Source organism: Vulpes lagopus, chromosome 3, assembly GCF_018345385.1.
Source record: "Vulpes lagopus strain Blue_001 chromosome 3, ASM1834538v1, whole genome shotgun sequence".
Taxonomy (NCBI): Eukaryota; Metazoa; Chordata; class Mammalia; order Carnivora; family Canidae; genus Vulpes; species Vulpes lagopus.
The window spans coordinates 90,278,711-90,304,454 of NC_054826.1; the positions used below are offsets into that span (position 1 = coordinate 90,278,711).

General features: G+C 44.0%; 1 protein-coding gene across 2 annotated transcripts in view; it reads left to right on the forward strand.

The window, feature by feature from the left end:
* The window catches only part of CALN1 (calneuron 1), a 521,841-nt gene that overhangs the window by 140,990 nt on the left and 355,107 nt on the right, over positions 1–25,744 (forward strand). For both annotated transcript variants that reach the window (XM_041750714.1, XM_041750713.1), the window contains one exon: positions 9,672–9,796. In XM_041750714.1, coding sequence (XP_041606648.1) covers positions 9,672–9,796 — 125 coding nt within the window. The remainder of the gene's footprint in view (positions 1–9,671; positions 9,797–25,744) is intronic.

The following is a 25,744-nucleotide window of genomic DNA, read 5'->3' on the forward strand; positions in this document are numbered from 1 at the left end:
CACCTCCCAAGTCCATGTTCAGTGACATCATGTTGACAGCGTGGAGTTGGCCTTTTGTTGTAGGAGTATTTACACCATGGAAACAGGAAAAATATTGCAAATCAAGGCTGTTAAATTTTTACTTTAATTCCAGTGTATTCAACACATGGTGTTATATTAATTTCAGGTGTACAATATAGTGATTCAGCAATTCTGTGTACTACTCAGTGCTTATCAAGATAAGTGTACCCTTAATCCCCTTCTCCTAGTTCACCCATCCCCACTTCTGCACAGCAAACAGTCAATAAAACTAAAAGACAACCTATCAAACGGGAGAGGATATTTGCAAATGACATATCTGATTAAGGGTTAGTATCTGAAATATATAAGAAACTTATATATAACTCAACACCTTAAAAAAAAAAGACTTTTTTTGAGACCTAGCTGGTAAACTTTACCAGGTGTACCACTGCTTTCATCTTATTTCTACATTCCAGACTTGCAAGTACTTTTGAATATGGGAACTAATTCTCATCCGGAACTCTAGTAGCAATAGAGTACGGAAAATACATTTACTAGCTTTTTAGCTTCTTCAGTCACATAGAATATGAATGGATGTTGGATGAGCTGATCAAGAGTACCAAACTTGAATAAAGAGGTCCAACATACATCTAATAAAAGTTTACAGAAGAGAATATAGAGATTGGGAGAGAGTCTATATCTGGAAATGTAAACTTAGAATTGTCCAGATTGAGTATTAGCAGGTGAAGAGCAAGTAGATATCTCATCAGCAACAGATGATCTTCAAAGTTCTAAGCTAACAAGTAATTTATAATTCTCTACTGAGTTGAATTATAATTAAAATGAGATTGAAATAAAGTTCTTTTAGACAAAGACTTAAAAGTTTTCCATGTACAGTTCCTCGATGAAAGAATTGCTGAATTCCCTTTACTAAGAAGGGAATTGAACTCAGAGGAAGGAGTGCCCTGCAAGAAGCAACAATGAGAAGAGCAATTGGTGAACTTGTGGAAGAGTCTAGAAAAGCCTTGGCTAGAAGCTGGCACAATAACAGCATCAACAGTGACTAATAACCTGGGGGCTTGAAAGTAAGGTTGACCTGAACTATTGGACAATAATAACATGGAAGAACAAGGCAATCCAAAGATGATAAGCCACTCAAGAGATGAGGATGAAAAGCAGGTTTACAGAAGAAAAGCCCAGAATGCTCAAAAGTCATAAAAAGATGCCTACATTGGCAACCAAGGCAATCCAGTTAAGAAAAATGAAACAGTCTGATAATACCAAATGTTAGTAAGGCTGTGGGGGAAACAAACACGCTCCTTGACAAACCATTGGTCACTAAATTGCCACTACCATGAGGATGGTTTTAAAATATATCCATACATTTTTTGATACTTTGTCTTTCAAAAGGTGGAGACTACTTCCTCCCCCATGAGTGTGGGTTGTACTTAGCCACTTGCTTCTAATGAATTCAATGTGGTGAATGTGATGGCATGTAATTTCCAAGACTGAGTCCTAAAATCTCCCTCATGTCTCTTGGATCACTTGTCTGGGGGAGGCCAGCTATGATGTCATAAGAACACTTGAGCAGCCCTGTGGCAGGGACCACAAGGAAGTGAGGCCTTTCGTGAATAGCCCGATGGGTAAATCATCTTGGAAGTAGATCCTTTAGACTCAGTCACACCTTCTGCTGGTGGTAGCTCTGGTCAGTATCTTGACTGCAAACTCAAGATCTCCTGAGCCAGAACCTCCCAGCCAAGCAACTTCTGATTCCTGCCCCACAGAACATGTGAGATAATATGTATTTGTTGTTCTAAGCCACTAATTTCAGGGGTAGTTTGTTTCGCAGCAATGGAAAACTAACTCAACCATTTTGGAGAGCAACTTGGCAAGATTGTGTAATATTTTATTTAGGTATATAGGCTATAAGAAATGCCTGCAAATATAAACAAAGAGACACATATGAGGATATTCGTTGTAGCACTCTCTTAAAAAAAGAGTTATTTACGGGTACCTGGGTGACTCAGTTGGTTAAGTGTCTGCCTTTGGTTCAGGTCGTGATCCCAGGGGTCCTGCTTCTCCCTCTCCCTCTGCCACTCCCCCTGCTTGTGCTCTCTCTCACTCTCAAATAAATAAATAACATCTTAAAAAAAGTAAAGAAGATTTATTTATTTTAGAGAGGGGAGATGAGTAGAGGGAGAGGAAGAGAGGATCTCAAGCAGACTCTACTCTGAGTGTGGAGTCTGACCCGGGCTCAATCTCAGGACCCTGAGATCACGAACTGAGTGAAACCAAGAGTCCCATGCTAAACTGACTGCACCAACCAGGTGCCCTGTGTACTATTTTTTTTTTTTTAAGTTTTATTTCTTAAGGTAATCTCTAAACCCAATGTAGGACTTGAATTTGATGCTGAGATCAAGAGTTGCACCTCCTTTGAGCCAACCAACACACCCATTACAGCATACTTTAATGTCAGTTGCATAAAGAGTAAATAAATTACAATATATTTATACCGTGGAAAACTATGGAGCAGTTAAAAATACATTAGGTGTTATGTGTATGGATTTGGATAAATCCCTGAAATTTAGTATAGAGTGAAATGTGCAAATTGTAAAAGCATATGCGTGGTGTGATATTATTTATGTAAATTTAAAGATATATACGGCAATACTATAATATATTCTATAGAGATGCTCCCAAATGTAGGAAAATTTAAAACATGGATGGGAAGGATGCATTTCAGTGGAGGGAAGGAGGTGGAGGAATAGAATAAGTGGGCAGGGCATCAATGTAATATTTCTGTTAAAAAAATCTGTACCAAATAAGGTAAAATATTAGCCTTTATTTAACCTAAGTGGTAGGTCCATGCATGCATTGTATTATTTGCTGAGTTTTCTCTTTGTTTGAAATACTCTTTATTGCCATTAATGTAGATTTTCATTCTTTTATTTTTGGGGTTTCTTCTTGGCTTCGGAAGGGTTGCCTCTCAGCATATTGTCTTTTACTTTTGGTGTGTTATCTCCTCCCTTTACTGTGATATTTCCTTATGAATTTGCATTCTTATTTCATACACACCCTGCTTTCCTGTTTGTAAGGACATAGCCAGAAACTGCAAAATTGTCTTCTTTCTTGTATCATAGCACTGTTGACAGTATGTTTTTTGCTCTGCATCTTTGTGAAAGTGCTTCCTCCTCTAATGATGCAGAACTTTTTTATGCAGACCCCCACGTTGGTGTTTTTCTGCTTACTCATTCCTGTCTGATTTGAGCTCTAATCCAAACTCTGTTTGCCAGTTGGCATGCCCCTGCAGGATCTTCACCAGGGAACACGATTGTTTTTTAAGTGCTTTAGTCAAATGCTGGGTGTCTGGCTGGCATTCATGGAGCGTGTCTTTGCTGGAGTAGGATGGGCTTCTGTTGTCTCCCCATCACTTAACTCTTGGACCATGACGAGGAGACACACATTTCTGGGGTGTTTAAGATATTCTGCAGTTCTTCCTTAGTCAAAAGTAAGACACAAAAAGCCGTAATCCTGTAGGTCTTTGCTCCAAAGGTCCTTCTTACTGATTCCCGTGCCAGCAGCAGATTTCACATCTCCACGTGCAAGGCCAAAACCCTTCCATTTCTAGCCCCTTGCATATTGGGAAGGGTGACCTGAGTACCTGGAGGAAGAGGTGCTAAGGACAGTGGGGATTTGATCCTGGCTGCTTTTACTTTTATTTTTAAGATTCTATTTATTTATTCATGAGAGACACAGAGAGGGAGGCAAGAGATACAGGCCGAGGGAGAAGCAGGCTCCATGCAGGGAGCCGGATGTGGGACCTGAGCCAAAGGCAGATGCTCAACCACTGAGCCGCCCAGAAGTCCTGACCCTGGCTCCTTTTAAAAAGAACTTCCCACATAGACTGAACTGAACGTTATGGTTGGCCATTGCTGAGTCCCTGGACTAGGAGAGAATTGGGGTAGATAAAAATCTTTTCTTATCCATTTACCATCTGACTTTGCTATTTAGTCTCTCAATTCAAAATGTGGGTGTGCCACTGATTGTCATTCTGCTCCTGACTATGCTGACATAGTGGAAGCTTTATCCACAACCTAGCATTGGTGCTATTGGGAGTATCATTGTTTTCATGTCTTCATGGGTATTTTTAGAGGGATTTGGCAAAGGCCTTGTCAGGGCTGGCTGGGCTCTCTAACTTTTAGAATGGAAGGTCAACATTGCCCCTTGTATGTCTGGTAATTGGGGGACAGGAGCCTCTGTGAAGTCTGCAGTAGATTCCATGCACACCCCAGGCTCCTGCAGAGAGTGCACTCTTCTACTGATGTCTTGTACCTCCTTTCCAAAGTCCATTGAAGACTTAAAAAACTCTAAGTTATTTGAAAAAGTTTCAGACCCAAGTTAAAATGCATTTCTCTAGATTTCTTTCCCCCATCTCTGTATGGTCCATTACCAGAAATGTGTGTGACCTACAGAAAGTACTTTAGGGCAGTGCCTCTCAAACAATTTGTGGGGAAGGATTAGTTCACACATGAAGTCAACTGGTCACATGCTTAGATGTTGGGACAAAGCTGTAAACTGCTATAAAAATTTCTATGCTTTCTTTCAAATCCTGTCCTTATCTCACTGTAGACCAGCAATAAGCAGTGTTCAGCTGGCAGTGGTCCACAGACCACACTTTGAGGAGCACTGCTTTGAAAGGCCCTGCAGAATTACATTTTGGGACAAGTATTTGTCCTGAATAATAATATCAGCCTACAGCAGTATGCCTGAATCGTTGATCTTGTAGAAAAAAAAAAAAAAGTAAGGTATGTTAGTCTGGGTTCTCCAGAGAAACATAAGCAATAGGATATATAGATAGAGATTTGGTATAAGGAATTGGCTCACACTGTTATGGAGGCTGAGAGGTCCCAGGATCTGCCATTGGCAAGCCAGCGACCCAGGAGAGCCAGTGGTGTAAGCACCAGTCCGCGTCTGCATCCAAAGGCAGGAGACGATGGTGTCTCAGCTTAGCAGTTAGGCGGAGGGAAGAAATTGTCCCTCTGCTTGTTTCGTGCTATTCAGGCCTCCAGCAGATTGGATGAGGCCCACCCAGCTTGAGGGGGGCACTCTGCTTTCCTCGTCTACTGACTCAGATGTTAATCTCATTCAGAAAGACTCTCACAGACACGCCCAGAGTCATGTGTAAGCAAATCACATGAGCCTCCTGTGGCCCATTCAGGTTTCACACATAAAATTAACCATCTCAGAAGGGCATCATCTCAAGTAAATGTGAGTGGGGCTCTTCTGTTTATTACTCTGCCAGGAAACATGCCAGTTCCCTGACCCTAAAAACAGGAACCACCCTTTCATTTGTTATTGGTTTGTCTATTATATTAAGTGTTATTTCTGACATAGTTAACATATAGTGTTATGTTCATTTCCGGTGTACAATATAGTGATTCAACAGTTCTCCACATTACTCAGTGCTCATTAGGGTAAGTGGACTCTTGGGGTGCCTGGGTGGCTCAGTCGGTTGAGTGTCTGACTCTTGATTTTGGCTCAGGTCATGATCTCAGAGTCTTGAGATCGAGCCCCAAGTGGACCTCTGTGCTCAGCATGGAGTCTGCTTAAGAGTCTCTCTCTTCTCTCTCTGCCCCTTCCATCACCACCCCCACCTGCCTTACGCTCTCTCTCTAAAAAAATTAAAATAAAAAAGATAAGTGTACTCTTAATCCCCTTCACTTGTTTCATCCACCCCTCCCCCACCCCTTTTGTTTCAGCGTCCTGATACCATGTCCTTGAGGTGACCATGAAGGCACTCTCCCGGGTGACCAGGAAACAGACTCCTCTAAAGTTCCGGTGCTTTCCATTCAAATAGCTCCTTCCTCCTGATAGAGCCAGCTGCTTGCTGACAGCACGTGGCACTGGGACCTCCTGGTGTTCTGCTCAGACAGCAGGTCACTCACCACCGGGGTGCATGATGCCAGCCAGCTTCTCTCTGAAGCTGACCCTTTGCCAGGTCCTTACTGACCTCTTCCTAATAACCCAGTGTATTTAGGGATGCCTGGGTGGCTCAGTTGGTTAAACATCTGCCTTTGGCTCAGGTTATGATCTCAGGGTCCTGGAATCAAGCCCAGCATTGGGTTCTCTGCTCAGACTCTTTCTTCCTCTCCCTGTGCTTGTACCCCGGCTCATGCTCTCTCTCTCTCTCTGTCTCTGTCTCTCTCTGTCAAAGAAATAAAATCTTAAAAAAGTAACCCAATGTATTTTTTCTTCAACCTAATGAATCCATGGTCTCTTTGTCCTGCATCTTTCTTGCTTCATATAACGTTTAGCAAATAATCACTGATGGTATTATTGAGAGAATGCCTAGCGTTAAATCGAGTGCTTTCTATACTTTATCTTATTTCATATTTACAAAAATGCTATTCAGTGTGTATCAGAATTTTTGAATAGGACAAAAGTGTTGTGGACAGAGGTTAAGGAACTTACCTACATGGCTAATAAGGATAATAGATAGAATTCCAAGTGTAATATCAATTTTGACCTGAAAGTTCTGGTTCTTTACCATGAAACTGCACTGCCTTGCAGAAAACACAAAGAAAAAAAACCCCCACAAACATGTTTACATGCTAAGCAGTCACATAAATAATATCTCTCAATGAATAAAATTGCCATTGAAGAAAAATATTTTTGTTCTTTGTCTTCCCTAGAAGGTTCTATCTTGAATTTTCGGGTCAGGATCATATTTGTCTTTGCTGATGAACTGGTGTGTTTCCTTTCCTTAGCCAAAGAGAGAATCTTAAAGCTTGGGTTTCCCAGGTGGCTTGGAGTGAAATTTAGCCCTTAATTGTGGCGGCTGTTTTCACCTTACTTGGGATACTGTTCTTCCCTTTCTTGAACATACTTCATTTATCTGTACGTGTGCTTTGCTTGCACCTTTCCTTTCCCACTAGATGTGGAGCATTTTGAGTGCAGGCCGAATGCACTGAATGTGTACCTAATTTTGTCAGCTGCCTTTTCTAGAAGCAAATTATGTTAGTATATCAGGGGAGGATTCAGTTGTGAAGTACTTGACATTGGTTCTGTGGCTGACCTAGGTTGTGGCTTGGAAATGTTCCACGGAATGTAACTTTGTTACTGTGGTCGTAAAAATTTGTGTGGCACCTCTGGAGCTTCAGACAACCAAGAGAAGGATGGATAATGGGGAGCTGTTTATGAAATGTGGGGAAACTAGAGTGATGAGCGGTGACAAGGGAAGAGGATGCTCTCTGCACATGTGCTGACCTCGGGGGGAGGGGTGCCCTCTCCAGGTAGTGAAATCTGTGTCTTCCCATGTTTATATGATTTAAACTTTTAAAAGGACAGCTGACGAGGCTGACAGGGTCCTGTGGCCACTGCTGGGAGGGGAACTGAAGCCACACAGGAAGCATTAGCCAGTGTTGTGAAGTAAGTACAGCACATGGCCCCCCAAAATCAGGATCGGCCCTAGGAAAAGTGAGACTGGTCCTGATTCATACACCTGAGTCTCACTTTTAAACATGTTTGGTCTGAAAATTAAGTTGGTGAACAGAGGAGATGGTAATTGAAGTGTTTGTCCAGAGGAAGATTCTTGGATTCTACTCTATGTGTCAAGATAGATTTGGGTGGGAGGGTAAGTCTGGCTTATAATCAGCTGAAGATATCCCCCCTGTAATTGGCCAGTGCAGACAAATTTGGAACTAGCATCCTGCTGTGGGTGATGGGCCGTGGATGTTGTTTTGCTGGCCGGCCAGGGGTGAGGGTGGCTTGGAGCCTGATGGCTGGCTCTGGCCTCGGCCATGTGTCCGTTTGGGGGCCCAGAACATTTGTGGAGATGTCCCAGTTGTTGTGATGACTGAAAAGTACCTTTGATAGAAATAGAGAAATCAGGAAGTGCGGCCTATTTTTCAGGAAGATAATTAATTCATTTTTAGACATCTTGAGTTTGAAATGAGAGTTTGACATCCGGTGAAGATGTCTGGTGCTTAGCTGAGGCTGCTTAGTCGAACAGCACTCAGGAGGCTTGTGTTCTAGAACTGATCGCTCTACTAACTGGCCTTGTGTTCTGGACTGAGCCCCATAACTTTAGGAGTCTCGTTGCTTGGTTCATGAGGCAGCGACTCTCTGCCCCGATAGGGACACACTGCTGTATGCTCCAGACTAGAGAGAGGGCACGTGGCATGTCCTGCAGGCTTGTTGCTCAGAGGTGTCCCAGGGAAAAGAAGGCAGGAGCCCCCGCCCCCTGGCTCCAATGTCCCATGATCAGGACAGTTGTTGTCATGAATGTAGATTGAGGGACACCAAGGTTTGGGTGTCCCGCGTGGTCCTCCTCAGAGACCTGCTGTAATTTACACCTTGTGACTCCGCAGTGCCTGGAGGAGCCACTTGGGCTGCCCCCACTGATTGTACAGATGCAAACTTCAGTAAAGAAATGGGACTGTACACGTGGGAATGAGGATTGGGGAGGGAGCTCAGGGATTATTTCTCTCCCACAGGACCCTGGCAGGGAGGCCCTCGTCTCTGCTTGAATACCCTCAATGATGGGGAGATTACCCCTTCTACTGCTGCCTGGTTCACATTCCTGGAGGTCTGTAAACAGATGTCCTTTACTCACAGCCTAGAATTGACTCCCCGTACTTCCCGCCTATTCCCTAATCCCACCCAAAGTTCCATCAGTCCTTGTAGCCCCCTTTCCAGATGGGAGAAGCAGAACACGGTTCCTGACATGCCCAGCAGCTCACTCAGTGTAACAGTCATGTTCTCTCTGCTGCAGAGGAGCCCACGGTCCTATCTGCCTTGACTTTAGCTCTTCAGTGCTTGCATTTTCCATCTCCTTACCAGCTCTCTTTCCTCCCTCTCTCCTTAGCCTGCACCACACTGGTGGGAACTCCTAAGTTCCAGGGTTGGCATCTGGGCAGAGAAGCTTTGACTAGAGGGTCTGTTGGTCTGGGCCCAGGGATGCTTTAATCCCCTGTGCAATTGCCCGGAGCTGCTTTGTTCGGGGGCACCTGAGGTGCCATTCAATGTTACACCAGGGCAGGTGATGTGAGTGGCGTCTCAGAGGGCTGTGTTCCGAAGCTGCTTTGGCCAACAGGTGTCTGCATCCCAGTCAGCCTTGAGGGCTGCTTCTTCAAGGGACAGAAGGTTGTGTGTATTTATTTAGGGCCTGCTCTTTCCCACCTGGTTCAAGTGCTGTGTGAGTGGATCATCTGCTTTACCCGGGACAAGTGAAACCCTTGGATCTCCACACGGTCACAGTGAAGACACCCAGTCCCTGGAGAGCCCAATGCTTCTGGGACGTGTGTTCCTTATGAGTCCTGAGGAGTACTGAGAAAGAGTTTATCAGGCCAAGGAAAGGAGTGGAGAGCATTCCTGTTTGTAGGGACAGGATTTGTTGATACCATGGTGGCCCACAGTCTGCAAGGTTCGTGATTAAATTGGTAAAATGAAGTAAGGTGTAAAGTGAAGAAAGTGATAGATCTGGAGATCATTTGGGGAGTGATCAGGTCCCCATGGGGACCCTGGCATTTGCTGACCTTCCCTCTAGAAATGTGACTGTTATTTGAAAAATGACACTGGCCATCTGAAAACCAAGGTGGCCCTTTCAGGAAGGAAAGAAGGAATGAATAATGACACCTTTCTCTCCTCGCTCCTGCCTCTGTTGTGAACAGGGGGAAGATGCCTTTCCACCATGTGACCGCCGGCCTGTTGTACAAGGGGAATTACCTCAACCGATCTCTGTCTGCTGGCAGCGACAGCGAGCAGCTTGCTAACATCTCCGTGGAGGAGCTGGACGGTAAGGAGCCCACCCTGTCTGGGAGCTTGGCCGCCCATGGGGGGCACTGGAGGCTATTGTGCATCTGAGGTGAGCGCGCCAGGCTCTGGCCGCCAGTCGTGCAGCCAGGTCTAACCGTGCTGTGATGGGAAAGAGCTCAGAGGTAGTTTCTGCACGAATGGCTTCTTTGTAGGGAACCCACTTTGTGGCCTAAAAAAATCTACAGTGAATGTTCTGGTTTCTGTGTCTGCTGACCGAGGGGATAGCTTGTAACTACCAAAATATCTTTTCCAGTTTAGGGAGTCTTTCCCACCAGTGGCCTTGCCATATTTCCGTATTGGCATTTATGTGGGGCCCAGCTGTCCGGGAGGTGATGGCTGGAAAGCCTTGCTCTTGACTTGGGGCCACGGTGCTTTGAATCCGGCCCAGATCAGAATCATCTGGAAGCCGTGTCTAAGTGGGAACAGACAGCAATTATTTTAATTGCTTCTGTTCTTTTGTAGCACAGTGTAGCCCTGGTGTCTGGGGCAGGCTCAGGGAGGAGAACAAGCCTGGGCACACCATGACTGTATTCATCCTGGGACAGTGCCCTGTTGTATCTCCACTGGTCAACTAGCTCCCTGATTAAACAACAACATTAAACCAAGGAAGAAGGAGTTTATTTCTTCTAGAACTGAGAATTAGGTTGATTCAGCCAGCTATTTGTTTGCCTGGGTGCTGCACCTGCTGAGGCCGAGCCAGAATCCATTTTCCCTAGTGTTTTGGGATGCCATGTTCCTTGTAACACCATTTTAAAGCATGAAGTCGAAATTTGCTTTCTAAAATAGAGAAGTCACAATTACCCGAGATGCCCCATATATTTGCTTTTAAGTGAAATGGTCTGACCAGTGTGCTGTCTGTGTGCACAGATGGAAGCCTCACGGTCGTTACTCACATGAAGAAGGTGGGGAAATTCAGCCCTGGGCCAACAAAGCCACACTTGCTCCTGAGCTGGCAGGAGTGGAGGAAAGTGGAGGATGGGGTCACCGGATAGCTTTTCCTGCTCTTGTGCAGTTTGATTGCTTGCTTAGCTAGAGAACTGGCAGGTGGTAAAGCAGCTGAGGCTGGGCTGGGTCCGTGGGGAGGTGGGGGGTGGGGTGTTGCAGGAAGCAGGGGTGCAGTGGCAGAGCCAGGCTCCTTAGGACCAGCCGTTGCTTACTGTAGTCTGCACAGAGGCTGGTGGGAGGACAGGAGAGCAGGACCCTTGGAGCACCTGGCCTCCAGATGGCCAAGGATCTTCAGACGTGGGACGCAGAAACAGGCAGTTAGAGCCCCTGACGGCCCTCAAAGGGAGGTGACCAGAAAGGAGGCCAAAGCCTGGCCAGGGTGTTTAGTGGCTGGGCCTCCTGGCACCTGCCGAGGCCACTCCCAGTAGAGATTAGGGAAGCATGGGGCCTTGATGGGGGGTGGGTTTGCACTGGTGTTCAGGTGAGTAGGTCCCTGGGCTCAGTCCTCAACAGGAGGGACTGAAGGCCTCACTGAGTGGAGGCCGGGAACACAGGGCAGAAAGTCCCTCATTTGGGGCAACTCTTAAAGGGGCTGACCTTACTCATAAAGGAATTATGGAGATCACCTGTGGCTTTCACAGACCCTGCCTTCCCCTTTCCCTTCCTCCTCCCTCTCAGCTTTGTTGTGAATAATCAAGAGATGGTATCTCCTCAGAGCATCATCGGCTTTTTTCTCTGTTAAATCTGGGCCATGGCCAGGGCGCACAGCCTTTCAAGAGGACAGTGGGCTGGAGTTTGTGGCCCCCTGGGGTGGCTGGCACAACCACCTTCCCGTCTTTGGGCAAGCCGCTGAGGCAGTGCACAGGCCAAAAGGTGCCTTCTCAGCAGGTGAGAAGAGTGGAGAGAGATTCTTTTTTTTTTTTTTTTTTAAGATTTTATTTATTTATCTGACAGAGAGAGATCACAAGCAGGGGGAGCAGCAGGCAGGGGGAGAAGGAGAAGTAGACTCCCCACTGAGCAGGGAGCCAAATGTGGGACTCGATCCCAGCATCCTGGGATCATGACCTGAGTCATAGGCAGGTGCTTACCTGACAGAGCCACCCAGGTGCCCAAGCTGGAGAGATTCTAGCAGCCTGCAAGGCTAGGTGGGTGGGCCTAGTGGTGGGGCCCTGTGGGGTCACCGGTGGAGTCCAGCCAGGCTTTAGGGCCTGAGGCCTGAGGCTGGCGGCTGAAGACACCGTGTTTGTCCTTCAGGAGGATAATCCAGGCTCACAGCTTGGAGAAGGGCCATTTATTTTCTGATGGAAGATTCCTTCTACTTATTTACTCTTGGCCACAGGTGAACCCTGAGTTATGACTGCTCATGGTTTATGATGAGCATCTTGGGGCTCTGGGCAGGGCTGTGCAGATGTGTGCTGAGTTTAGAGCAAGCAGGCAGAGTCTGAACACCAAGTGCAGGTTGATTTTCGTGGAAGGCACGTGTCTGAGGCTTTGCCTGCTGGCTGTTTAGGACAAGCTGAGCCTAGAGTACTGCTACTGCTCGTTTATCCTCAGAGACACGTGGTATGTGCAGGGAGTTGATGTGTTGGACACTGGTGGACATCAAACCATCCTTTGTGATCTGTTCTCTGGGTACCGTCTTCCTCACTTTGCCCCCCTCCCTGCCTCTCTGGCTGCAGCCCCCGCTTAGGTATCGCCAATGGCGGGGACAGGTTCCTCCACCTGGCTAGGGTTTTTCACCAGGGATGAATGCCCCTTTGGTGTAAGGGCCAAACTCTTGCAGTTCAGAGTGGTTACCCTGCCAGAACAGGCATGAAAAGAGCCACTCGCTGTGCAGGCCATCTCCAGCTGACATTTACTCTGGCAAGTTTCTATTTCTTTTTAAACAAAGCTCAGGAGGAAATTATGCAAAGCTGCATCAAGTTGGCCAGATTAGAGTTGAAAATCACCTAACTCAGCAAGGATGAACTGGTCAAGATCCTTCCTTCCTTCTTTCCTTCCTTCCTTCCTTCCTTCCTTCCTTCCTTCCTTCCTTCCTTCCTTCCATTTATCTAATGGTCCATTCCTGTTTATTCATTTATTATAGGAATATTTACCCAAATGCTTTCTGGGTGGAGCAGGAAATAAAATAAGAATATTATTAACTGTTTCCAAGGAATTTGCAACCTATCCAGGGAATGTATGTATATACATTTATTAGCAGTATCTTGTGCTTCTAAGACTGTATTATGTGGAATTTTATTAGACATGAGAATTATAATTTTGTAAAAGCTGTTTTCTTAACACTATTGAGTAAGCTTGTGATGCTATCATAATCGTTCATTTTGTATCCATCTGAAGTTCATTCATTTTCATTCATATATGGTGTGAATATACACTGGATGTCAATATACTCCAGTTTCTATATTCATTCAATCCAGGATGGATATTTGGGTTTCCGGTTTGGGGCTGTTAGGTTATAATCTAGTCGTCCCCCTTCTGTTATGTCTGTGATGTTAGAGTCTGCTGTCCTCATGATTCCCTCATGGCAACTGTGAAATGTCTGAGTGTGGGCATTTCATGCCTTCCATGCTAATCCTAGATCTTCATTCTTTTTGTCCTCCACATTATATGTCTCTTCTCACGTCGTTCTCTGCACCCTGCATTCTTTCTTGAGTTTGTATTCTACATTGATTTACTTGGTCTATGGTCATTTAAACTTTTTTTTTTCTGCATTTAGAGCATATTTTCATTATGGATGAGGTTTCAGTTTCTTTAAAGCCTACTTTTATTTCAGTAGTCCTTGTTCCTTTTTAAAAAACTTTTTTGGAGGCACCTGGCTGGCTTAGTGGTTGAGCATCTGTCTTTGGCTCAGGGCATGATCCTGGGGTCCTGGGATGGAGTCCCACATCAGGTTCCCCGCAGGGAACCTTCTTCTCCCTCTGCCTGTGTTTCTGCCTTTCTCTCTGTGTCTCTCATGAATCAATAAAATCTTGAACAAAAAACCTTTTTTGGTCAAAATAGAATACAGAAAAGTATTAATGCACAGTTCAGTTATTATTGAATGCAAACACTCATGCAATAACCACCCAGGTTAAGGATGGTAGTATTGCCGGTACCCCAAAGCACCCTGAGGTCCGTCCCATGTCTCCCTGGCTTATTCTCATTGTTTCCCTTCAGCCCAGTTTGTGTTTCCCTTCAGCTCAGTGGGGTCATGCCATAGCTGTTCTTTGGTTCCCAGTCTCTCTTCCTTAACATATATGCAAGACTCAGTCATGTTTTGGAGGGTACCTGAAATTGATTCATTTTCATTAATAGATAGTATTCCATCATATATAAATATTTCATACTTTAATTATTTGTTCTATTCTCAATGAGTGTTTGAATTGTTTACAGTTTGTAGCTATTAGGATATAATCTCATTGTCCCCCCATCCTTGTCACTGCAGCAGCTTAAGGTGTGCTTTCCTCATGGTTCTGTCTTCCTGCTTTCCTGGGGCCATATTTCTTTATTTTCTCTCAAATATTTGTCTTATTGAGAACAACTTGGACACAGTTTGTGGAAGTCTCTCCTATTTCTTGTCATAATGTATATAGAGACACATATGCTCATACACATATGTAAAAGCCTTTCCCCCCACATCTTCCAGCTGATAAGACCTTTATTTTGCGTTAGAAGATGTTTTCATATGGTACCTTTGCTTTTTTTCTGTTCTGCTTTGTGACTCAATAAAATTTTTTTGTGGGCCCAGAATCTATGAGCAAACAGGGTTTGTAGAGAATCTATAGCCTTCTTTGTTCTATCTTTGCTTTATCTCGGACCTGGGATATTTTCCCCCTTATCAGCCCCAGCTGGAGAGTCCAGTTCCTAGAAGACACTCATCTAGTCCATGGCTGCTGGGTGGAGGTGGGATCTTGATTGCCCCTACTGTTGGGTTTGTTTCCTATGCCACAGAATTCTGTAACTCCCTTGCTTTTTTCCATTCTCTTGCTCTTCTTCCTGTTTCCAAACTAGCATCCAGCATTCAGTGTTCCCAGGTATGCCATAGTTCTCCTCTTTCTCTGATATGATCCTGAATGGGACATAGCAACCATGGCTCCAGTTGCTCCTCCTAGAGAGTAGTGTTCCCTAAATGAGCTTAGAGAAGGGGTGCTGCTGGGTGGGTTTGCATTGAGTTGGGGAGGAGGTCACTATGGAAAACACTTGCTGTGAAATAGGGAGTGACTGCATGATGGCCTGGTCAGTTAGCCTCTGGGTCCCTGGCAGGGGCAAACGATGGTGGTGAGTTAGTGTCTTCCTGCCACAAGCACCACTGTAGTTCCCAGGATGGGGGGAAATTGTGTCTCTCCAGTTCCATTGGTATTGACAATAGTGAAAATTCTCCTCAACCTTTGGCATGTGTATGCATCTCAAAATGACTATATCTGGTGATATGCTCATACATACATTTTTCGGGGTATTATAATTTGAGCTTTGGGAACAGATGAATCAGCCCACCACCCTTCCATCACGAAGCCCTGTTTCAGTAGTTGGTTTACTTGTATTAGATCATCCCAGATTCACTGTATCAGCACAGCTCAGTTTTCTCAATGACCCTTGGTCGAATAATCCAGTGGACTCTCAGTGTTTATTCTGGATTTTCTGTAGCATCTGGCAGTGTTGCTCACACACTTGGTTTTGAAGTTTGTCACTGCTCTGGCATCCATGTCACTAGCTGATTATCCTCCTACCTCTTTTCTGCCTCTGTGTCATTTCTATGGTTCCTTGTCTGCCCCTCCTCTTCTGCTCACTGCTTACACACTCTTGTCTCCTGGGGTTGTTTTTTGTTGTGGTCTCCATGAACATCTACGTGCTGATCATAGCCTCAAGATATATATCTTCAATCCCTGCTTCCCTTCTGAATTTTTAGGTCTGCTACCTATAGTCCTGTATAGACAGCTACAACAGTAATCTGGGAGTCATCTTTGTTTCCTCTTTTTTCCACTCACTCTCCACATATAATTGGCAAAGTGTTGCAGATCTTGACTTCTCTTGAAACTGTTCCTTCCCCTCTGATCACATTGCTGTTGTCTTGGGCCAGGTCCCCAGCCCCTGGCTGCAGTCATTAGGAGTTAAATCTCCTTGGGCCTCATCTACAACATCACTCATGGATCAGTTCAGTTCCATTAGGTTATCCCACTGCTTATCACTTTTTTCTTCTTGGCCCACAAATATATATGTATATATTTTTAATATTTATTTCACCTTTAAAAATTTTTTAAATTCACAGAGGTTTGAAAAGTACAGTATACCTTCATCTGATTGTTAATATTAAAACATGTGCTTTCTCTTTGTCTCCTTTTTTTCCCCAACACACACACACACACACACACACACACACACACACACATTAACACAGAGGCATGCACTCAATTTTTTTCAGTTCTAGAGTTTTAATTAGGTTCTTTTTTTATAGTTTCCATTTTTTCTATTGAAACACTCAACTGCTTACTCATTGAAATAATATTTTTCTTTAATTATTTGGAAATATTTTCCTATATTTATAATAGCTCTTTAAAGTCTTTATGTATTTGAATTCAACATCTAGGCTCTAGGCCATCTTGGGGTGGGTTTTTATTGTCTTTTTTTTTAGATTATGTTAAGACTTTCTTATTTCTTTGTATGCTTGTTAATATTTGGTTGTACACTGAACATTTTGAATGCTCTGATATAGAGACTCTGTGTTCTGTTATCTTTCTCTGAAGAGTGCTGATTTTTGCTCCAATAGATAGTTTAATTATTAGCTGACTGCTTTCAAGTTGTGTCAGTTTGGTTTTATGCTTCGTTTAGGGTAGAGTTGTGGAAATCCCAAAGCATCTTCCAAGTCACTCGAACTGGGCAGGGACTCAGCCTCCTAACTCCATCTTCCTTGTAGATCTTCTCAGGGCTTAGTTTTAGATTTTGATCATGTGGATCTAAAGAAGGCCTTTAGAGTGTATTCTTAACTCTTTTGATGTGGTCCTTCTAGGGTCTCAGCTGGATGCCTGGGGTATTAATGAGGTGTTTCAGACTCCTAGGGCTGCTTCTAGGACTGCTTCAATTCTAGTATCTGTTTTCTCTTCTCAATCTCAGAGTAACTGCTTCCTGGTAAGTCCGGTTTAATCTCGATTTATACATGGGAGGTCCAGCCTTCCACTAAGTATTCATAGGAAACCCACATGCAGGCTCCTGGGGCTTTCTCTCTGCAGTCTTACCCCACAAGGTTCTAGTTCCTTCAGCTACCCTAAAGCATGAGCTGTGGTTGGGAAATAGTCCACAGGACTCACTGGGTCAGTGTCCTTCTCCTTGCACCTGCAGTCATGGGCCACCTGTTGTCTATGGCCTGAAAATAGTTGCTTTATATATATTTTGTTCAGTTGTACGGTTGTACATGGTGGGAGTATTAGTTTTATACCAGTTACTTTGTTACAGGATGTCTGTTATTAATAATTTTATCTTATTTTTTTTTACCTGAATTGGTTAAAAGTAATTTTCTTTTTCTTTTATTTATTTATTTTTTTATTTATGATAGTCACACAGAGAGAGAGAGAGAGGCAGAGACATAGGCAGAGGGAAAAGCAGGCTCCATGCACCGGGAGCCCGACATGAGATTCGATCCCGGGTCTCCAGGATCGCACCCTGGGCCAAAGGCAGGCACCAGACCGCTGCGCCACCCAGGGATCCCGGTTAAAAGTAATTTTCAACTAAGATAGTACTTGACCCACTATTTCATTTTTGCTTATAATTCTTAGATGACTCTCCACAACCTACAGCTGTTTGAGCCATAGTGAAACTCTGTAACAAAGGAAGTCCCATGTGCCCTGGACCCTTTCTTTTTGTCTGCTTTGACTCCCTGCTTTCCTTCCAGATGGTTCTTTACCACCTCATGATCTCTCCTGCTTCTCTACCTTTGTTCTAGTTGCTTCTGTCTCCTGGGACCCATCTTTTAAATTTCAACATTGTCAATGTCACCATCATCATAATCATCACAGCTGAAGTTTATTGAGTGCTTGAAGTTTATTGAGAGTAATCTGTGCTTAGAACTGTTCAAAATGCTTTCTATGAATTAACACACTTAATCCTTTCAATAATTCTGCAATGGAGGTATTGTTATCAACTCCATTTTTGCAAATGTGGGAAATTGAGATGTAAAATAACCTTGTCCAAAGTTGCTAACTAGTGTGTGTTGGAACTGGGATGCAGATTGTCACCTGGCTTCAGAACCCGTGCTTTTTAACGTTTATGCTATGAATCCTCCTCTCTACCAGATGAGACCCTTTGTGCCTTCCCTGCAACCTCATGTCACTATCATATATATCACTGCCACCACTGTGACACATGGGTGAGAACTTGCCTGATTAATCAAACTTTCAGTGGGTGGAGAGATATTTTTAAAGCTCTCTGTGAGCCCAGCGTGTTTCTTACTGAGAGCAGAGGTGCACTGCAGCCCAAAAAAGGCTGGTGATGGGCATGATTTCATGCTAGAAAGGGGTGGCTCCTGTGTCATGAGCTCTGAAGGACCCCTCCCCACCTCCACCCATTAGTCCATCTTCTTGTAGAGAAGATGCCTGTCCTTCCCTTCCTTTTTTCCTCCCCCCTTTGCTCCTCTAGTTTTGCTGGTTGATTTAAAAATCCAAGAGGCATACCCTAACTTGCCTTTTTGGAGACACTTCCCTCTAAGGCTTTTCAAGAGGGGTTTTAAGGAGGTAGAAACGTTACTGTCATAAAAAGAGAGACTCACCACTCTTATCTGAGAAGGCTGAGGGCTCCGAGTTCTCTCCTCCAGAGGAGGTGATAAAACCTACACAAAGAACCACATCATCCAACAAGAGTGGGAGTGCCAGATATACAGCTCTGCTCCTGAGCTGGGAATTAGTCTTACAACTGAGTCTTTTATCTATCTATGTACCTTCCTCCTGGAGGCTTGACCTGCCTTTGAGCCTTGAGAGGGAAGTCTTTGGTGGAGAGCCATGAAGCTCTGTCAGTAGAGCCAAGGAGGGATTTCTCTGATGGCAGCTGCTTGCTTCCAAGGGCCCACTCTTTAAAGGGACATTTGCTTAAGTCTTCGAGTTTCCTGCCTCTTGTTCTGAAAATGCATTTTGATGGCTGTGTCCAAGAAAGAAACCTGAGTCCCGACCCTGCCACTTTCATTTTATTCATTTGTAATTTATATGCTGCCTGCTTCCAAATGTGATCGAGACATCATATGATAAGTGAAGAAACAAACTGCAAAGGCTGTCAGAACAGAAATAGAAAATAAAAATCCACATACAAAGAGGGAGAAAAAAAATATGACAGCCCCTTAAAGTAATGCAGTTACTGTGAATGAGCATGAAATTTAACTCCCAGCTTTCAACGGGTTGGGACAGGGAGGCAATACTAGTTACCTTATTCCAGTGATAGCCTAAAGTGCCCCATTGGAAGAAAAATTCTCTCATCTCATTTTGAACAGGAGACCTTTGGCCCATAATAAAAATACCCAATATACAAGTATTTTGTATTATTTCAGAGACATTGGTGGCTAATTTCTGAGGATTAAAAAAATTTTTTTAACCTATTTCCACCAGTAATAGTGTCTTATGATGGTGGTGATTCTGAAAGAAGGATGAGGAGCTAATTTTAGTTTGTCCAGATGCAGAGAGATGGGACAAATTGTGGTTTAAAAACTCTTCCACTGGCTGATTCTAAGAACCCCCTATAGAACATGTTTCTCTGGTTCCTACTTCTGAGGATCCTGCTTGAGATATCTTGGTCTAAAAGTTCAAGACCTTGGGCAGCCCTGGTGGCACAGCGGTTTAGCACCGCCTGCAGCCCAGGGTGTGATCCTGGAGACCATGGATCGAGTCCCATGTCAGGCTCTCTGTATGATGCCTGCTTCTTCCTCTGCCTGTGTCTCTTCCTCTCCCTCTCTCTGTCTCTATGAATAAATAAATAAAATCTTTATAAAAAATAAATTATGACCTTGATGAGATGTTTGAGGAATAGGATTTATCAACCATCCATATCTATCATAAAATAACCTTGATACTGTTCCTGCGGAATATTCCACTTTTGACAGAAATGCATCCTAACAGATCTACTGAGATAATTAAGCCCCATAGTGCTTCCCCAGATAACTAAGTAAGTTAACCTGTGGAGTAGAATTGCTCAGCATTATCCATCTGGATGCTGGAGAGAGTTTGCCAAAACTCATGATTTTGATGTTGGCTTCATTGATACCAAGTTCTTTCTCCTGGTGGTAATTGTCTAACAGCAGGTTCAGCTGCTTCCTGGGAATACTCAGGGATGTGATATTAGCAATATGTTCTAGCAGGAATGTCTCCCTGGTCTTTCCTTTTCACAGTGGCATCCAGGGCATCTCATCTAAGCACAGCTCTAAATCATTTAAAATCAGGTGCTGAGCTGGGATCAGCCATTTAAGAAAAAGTTTTTGCTACCAAGATGATCATTTCTACTTTCTCGAATTTTCAAGCCAAAAGAAGACTAAATTTACATTAAGGCCTGAATTATTATATTTTTGTGTAACAAATTACTCCAAAAGCAGATTTATTTATTTTTTTTTTTTTTTGCAATTAGCAAGAGGGTTTATTGGACGTTTGCGCAAACGGGCTCTCCGCCTCCGAAGAGGAAGAGAGCCCCGATTAGCAATTACAGGTATCTTTTAAAGGCAAAAGAAAAAAACTCGCTTAAAGACAAAAGAACCGCGGGAGTCGCATAGCATCCAGGTTGATTTCTCAGAAGGTCAACATGAACCTATTCAGGGACATTCCAATCAGGGTGTGGGGGGAAATGGTTTTCTTATCACAAACAGAATGCTTTTTGTTGCTAAAACTTCAGGAAGGCACCTGGATGGGCTGCCTCTGGATTAGGGCTGGCCCTACTTACAGGGGGGGGGTTTTCTTCATTCCCTCCTCTTTGTTTGGGCTGATTTTAACCTTAAAATCTTAGGGAACATTTATTTTTTTCAGTTTGGAGGGCCCGACATTGTTAATACCAGAGCTTGGGTAATGGACAATTTTTCTCGGATGAACTGGAGCAGCCGGTTAAGGATGCAGGGGCCGAAAGTTAGCAGCAGGAGCAGGATAACTAGAGGGCCCATAATGGTAGAGATTAGGGTGGTCAACCAGGGAGACTGATTAAACCAGCTTTCAAACCAGCCCTGCTGGGCCTCCCGGTCCCTTTGTCTTTTATTTAACCTTTCCCTGAGTTTGGCCATGGAGTCCCTGATGACTCCAGAATGGCCTGCATAGAACAGCATTCCTCTCCCAGGGCCGCACACAGGCCTCCCTCTTTCAGGAGTAGTAAATCCAAGCCTCTCCTGTTTTGAAGTACTACTTCTGAAAGTGAGGTGAGGGACTGTTCTAACTTAGAAATGGACTGCTCTAGTGCCCATAGATCCTCATTTACAGCTGCCTGGAGTTCTATATAACGTCGTGAGCCCAAAAGCAGATTTAAAGTAAACATAGAAAAAAACATTGTTATTTCTAAGTCCCTGTGGATCAGAAATTCAGATATGGTCTGGCCCAGGGGCTTTCACATGGTTGCAGTCAGGACTGTAATCATCTGAAGGCTTGAATGGGATTGGGGAATCCAATTTCAAGCTGATTCACAAGGCTCTTGGCCAGACCCCTCCCTTCCATGAGGGTTTTTCCATAGGACTGCTTGAGAGATTTCAAAGCATGGGAATTTGGCTTTTGCTAGAACAAACGATGCTATAGATGTCACATTATTGTCACTTCTGCCACATATATTCTTTGGAAGTGAGTCATGAAATACAGTCTATGCTTAGGGTAAGTGGAATTAGCCTCCATCTTTTAAAGGGAGGAGTATCAAAGAATTAGCATGTGTATTTTAAAACCACCAAAGAGGGGATCCCTGGGTGGCTCAGCGGTTTGGCGCCTGCCTTTGGCCCGGGGTGCGATCCTGGAGTCCCGGGATTGGGTCCCACGTCGGGCTCCCGGCATGGAGCCTGCTTCTCCCTCCTTCTGTGTCTCTGCCTCTCTCTCTCTCTTTCTCTCTGTGTCTATCATAAATAAATAACTAAATAAATCTTAAAAAAACCCACCAAAGACCATATAAATTAGCTTGGAAATGGCTTCTACCTGTTGAGTTGAAAGCTAATGAAATGTTATAGAAAGTTCTAAGATCATGCTTGGCAGTTTCCTTGGCAGTGAAGAAGAGAGGACCAATGGTCATTGCTATAAAAATAGGAATTAAAGCCTACCTGTTCTTGATGGAGTAGGGTCTCTGAAGTTCCTCAGATCTGGGTGCTTATCCAAATTGTACCACTTAGCAGCTGCAGCACAGATGGTTAGCTCTTCTCCAATATCATTTCTTCCTATTGACAGAAATGTTATCTGGACACATTCCTTAGAATAAAGGTTACATTACTTAGTCTTCTTTGAGAGCTTAGATGTGGCCATATTAGTAAATTCTGGCCAATGAGATGTAAGCAGAAGTGACATTGGGCAACTTTGGGGCATGCTACCTCTTCTTTATTCTTTCTTATTACTGGAATGGAAACGTCATCATCTGACACCATGAAGACATAGAGTTTCCCCCCTGGATGACGGAATGCTGAGTGGAAGAGCCTGGCTGCCTGAGGGTGGTGGAAATCAACTTCTGTCTTGTTTTTCTGTCACTCAGAGCTGAACCCACAGAATCAGCTGCCGTATGACCACAGATGAGTAATCTAGTCTCCGAACACATTTTCTAATTTTTAAATTAGTATCTTACATATAATATTACTTTCAGGAATCTCCTGCTTACTGTTTTTGAGGAGGAAGTATTGTTGGTAAGGATTAAGTTTGCGAGTTTATAATTTCAGAGCATTGGGGGTTTGTCCCTTTCCTAATATATATATTGACTATATTTCAAATTTATCTGTTGAAATTCTAAAAGAAGAGGTTCAGCAGGGCAAACAGGGTTAGAGCTAGCAGGACAGGCTAGATGGCAGAGACCCTAGAGCCGGCTAGCAGGACATTAACTTCAGGTGAGTTTGCCCTCAATGTTGAGGGCAGTGTGCATATACATCAAGTTCATGTCTATGAGCAAACAGTGAAAGTCTAGAAATGTAGTGACTGCTCAGAAATCCTTGTTAAATAAATTAGTGCCAGATCTTCTGATAAGAGAAGTTTGTCCCAAAGTGAGCTAATGGTTCCTGATTATTCATTCTCTAAAAGGAGTGGATTTAGAATGATACATATGGCGGTGAAGCATGGTTGATGATGCATGACATTTAGAGTCTGATGGCTTACTTCAGTGCTGCACAAGTTCTTATTTTCTCACCTGTACCATGTGGATAATAATATATACGTTACAGTGATAATATGGGGTAATACATGCAGAGCTAGTTACTGTTGTGTATTTGACATGTGGTAGGTGCCCAGTAAATAGTAACAATAGTAGCAATTGTTGCTATTGTTGTGATGATGATGGTGGTGGTGGTGGTAGTGATAATGATATTGACAGCTCACCCAAAGGATTATCACTGTCAGGTAGGGGCAGGTTGACTCTTTAGAGGAAAAAGCAAACCACTAGGGCAGAATCTTGTCCAACTGTCCTACCAGGAGAGGCTTAATTCAGGCTGTGATTCCCCCCCAGCTGGAGAGGCCTGTCAATGTGGAAGTCTCTGGACCTCCCATAATGGTTTTCTGTGTTGTAGCTCTAAGCCCATAGGGACACCCTTCCTATTCCTTCTGCCCCAACCTCAGCTCTTTATCTTTCAAAGACCCTGCCCTCATTCGCATAGAGGTAAGAGTCTAAACTGTCAAAGGAAGGAGAGGAAAATGTACCCAATGAGACTAGCTTCAAACCCTTGAGTGGTCCTGAGAGATAGAACCAGGATCCTGTAAGATCTGGGCTTTGGTGTGAGAAACATCTGTGGATGGCTAAAAGTTCAAGCTTTTTAAATTCTCACTGTGATGCTTCAGGAGCAAACATGACATAAATTTCCTTTTAAAGTAGCCTGATGTATCTCACAATACTTATTCAGTGGGTTGGAGCGGAAGTAGTGATAGGAGATGGAGAGCCTGAAATCATAGCCCAGTGACCAGAACTCGCTCCCCTTTTGGAGAAGGGATTGTCAGCGATTTGAATTCAACATACTGGAAAGCAGATTTTCATTCATTCCTATCTGAAGTGGGAAATTGCATAGGACTAGTGATGGTTTCTGAGAATGGAAGAACCCAACCATCAGTTTTGCTGAGTGTTGTATCCCTGTTTCCTGCTATGTTCCTTTTGCCATCTCCTTCTTACTCCCTCAGGGTTCCCCTAACCTTATCTGGTTAAAGTTCAAGGCCATTTTCTGTTTTATTTATTATTTATTTATTATTATTATTTTTCAACAATTTTATTTATTCATTCATGAAAGACACACACAGAGAGAGGCAGAGACACAGGCAGAGAGAGAAGCAGGCTCCATGCAGGGAGCCTGACGTGGGACTCGATCCCCAGACTCCTGGATCACACCCTGAGCTAAAGGCAGACACTCAACCACTGAGCCACCCAGGCGTCCCCCATTTTCTGTTTTAATCTTACTTCCAAATTCAAAACATCAGCTTCAGTAGTTTTTTGTTTTTTGTTTTTGTTTTTTTAAGATTCTATTTATTTAGTCACAGAGAGAGAGGCAGAGACATAGGCAGAGGGAGAAGCAGCTTCTCCCTGCAGGGAGCCTGATGCAGGACTAGATCCCAGGACTCTGGGGTCATGACCTGACTGAGCCACACAGGCATCCCATCAACTTCAGTATTAATGGTTAGTTTGTAATGCTAAAGTTTCATGGTGATTGTGAGAAAAGAATAATTATTTTTCCCTTAACGTTGCTACAATAAATGGCCTAGGACCTAAAGTAATGCTGGTCTAAGGGTTGTGCCACCATTTTCAGGCTCAGGTGTGGAAATAGTTGGCTGGTGCCTAGTGGCTCTGCTTTGCTGGTCGTTACTCTGCTGGTATCCAACGAGATGAGCCACAGGGTATGTAGCTCACTTCAGCCATCTGTGTGGTGATTTAGTGATTCTGCATAGAAGAATTGCAGGGAGGACAAGTCCTAAAGTTCTTGGTCTGGTGCCCCTAAGCAATTTGTAGGTGACTTTAGAGAGCTTAGTCTTTCTGCCATCTGGCACTCAGGTTAGGGAAGGAGGGGAAGGGGAGTCATGCAAACAGACCTGAGAACTCAGTATTTCCTATACCTCAATGGGGCCCTATCCATAGACAACTATGTGCAATTTCTTAGCCAGCACCCATTGAGACCAAGAAAACTTCTGAGAGTTTCAAGTTCATGACTGATCATGATTTTATGCTACTCTCTTTAAGAACTCTTCAGAGGTGCCATCCATTTCTGGGAAAAGTGCCTTGAGCTGACTGCCTGTTTCTCTTGCCAGATTTTGGAGACCCAACATGCACATCAAGAAATGTATTTCAAATTTTGAATCCTTGACGACTGAGGTTAGCCTAGAGGATATACTTATGAAGAGCTCTGAAGTTGCTAACAGCCAGGCCAAAGAATGTTCTTTTTTCTTTTCTTTTTCTTTTTTTTTTTTTAAGATTTCATTTATTTATTCATTCATCAGAGACAGAGAGGCAGAGACACAGGTAGAGTGAGAAGCAGGCTCCATGCAGGAAGCCCAGTGTGCGACTCTATCCCGGGTCTCTAGGATCATGCCCTGGGCTGAAGGTGGCGCAAAACCACTGAGCCACCCAGGCTGCCCAAGAATGTTTGTTCTAATTCAGGGGCTTTGAACCTGAGGTTTATGTATCTTCTGGAGCTTCTAAATATTTTGTGTATTTGTGAGTAGTGCTTTTTTTTTCCCCTTGGGGAGAAGATGTGCAACTTTTGTCATATTCTTAAAGGGAGTCAACAAGGGCAGCCCTGGTGTCACAGCGGTTTAGCGCCGCCTGCAGCCCAGGGTGTGATCCTGGAGACCTGCGATGGAGTCCCACGTCTGGCTCCCTGCATAGAGCCTGCTTCTCCCTCTGCCTGTGTCTC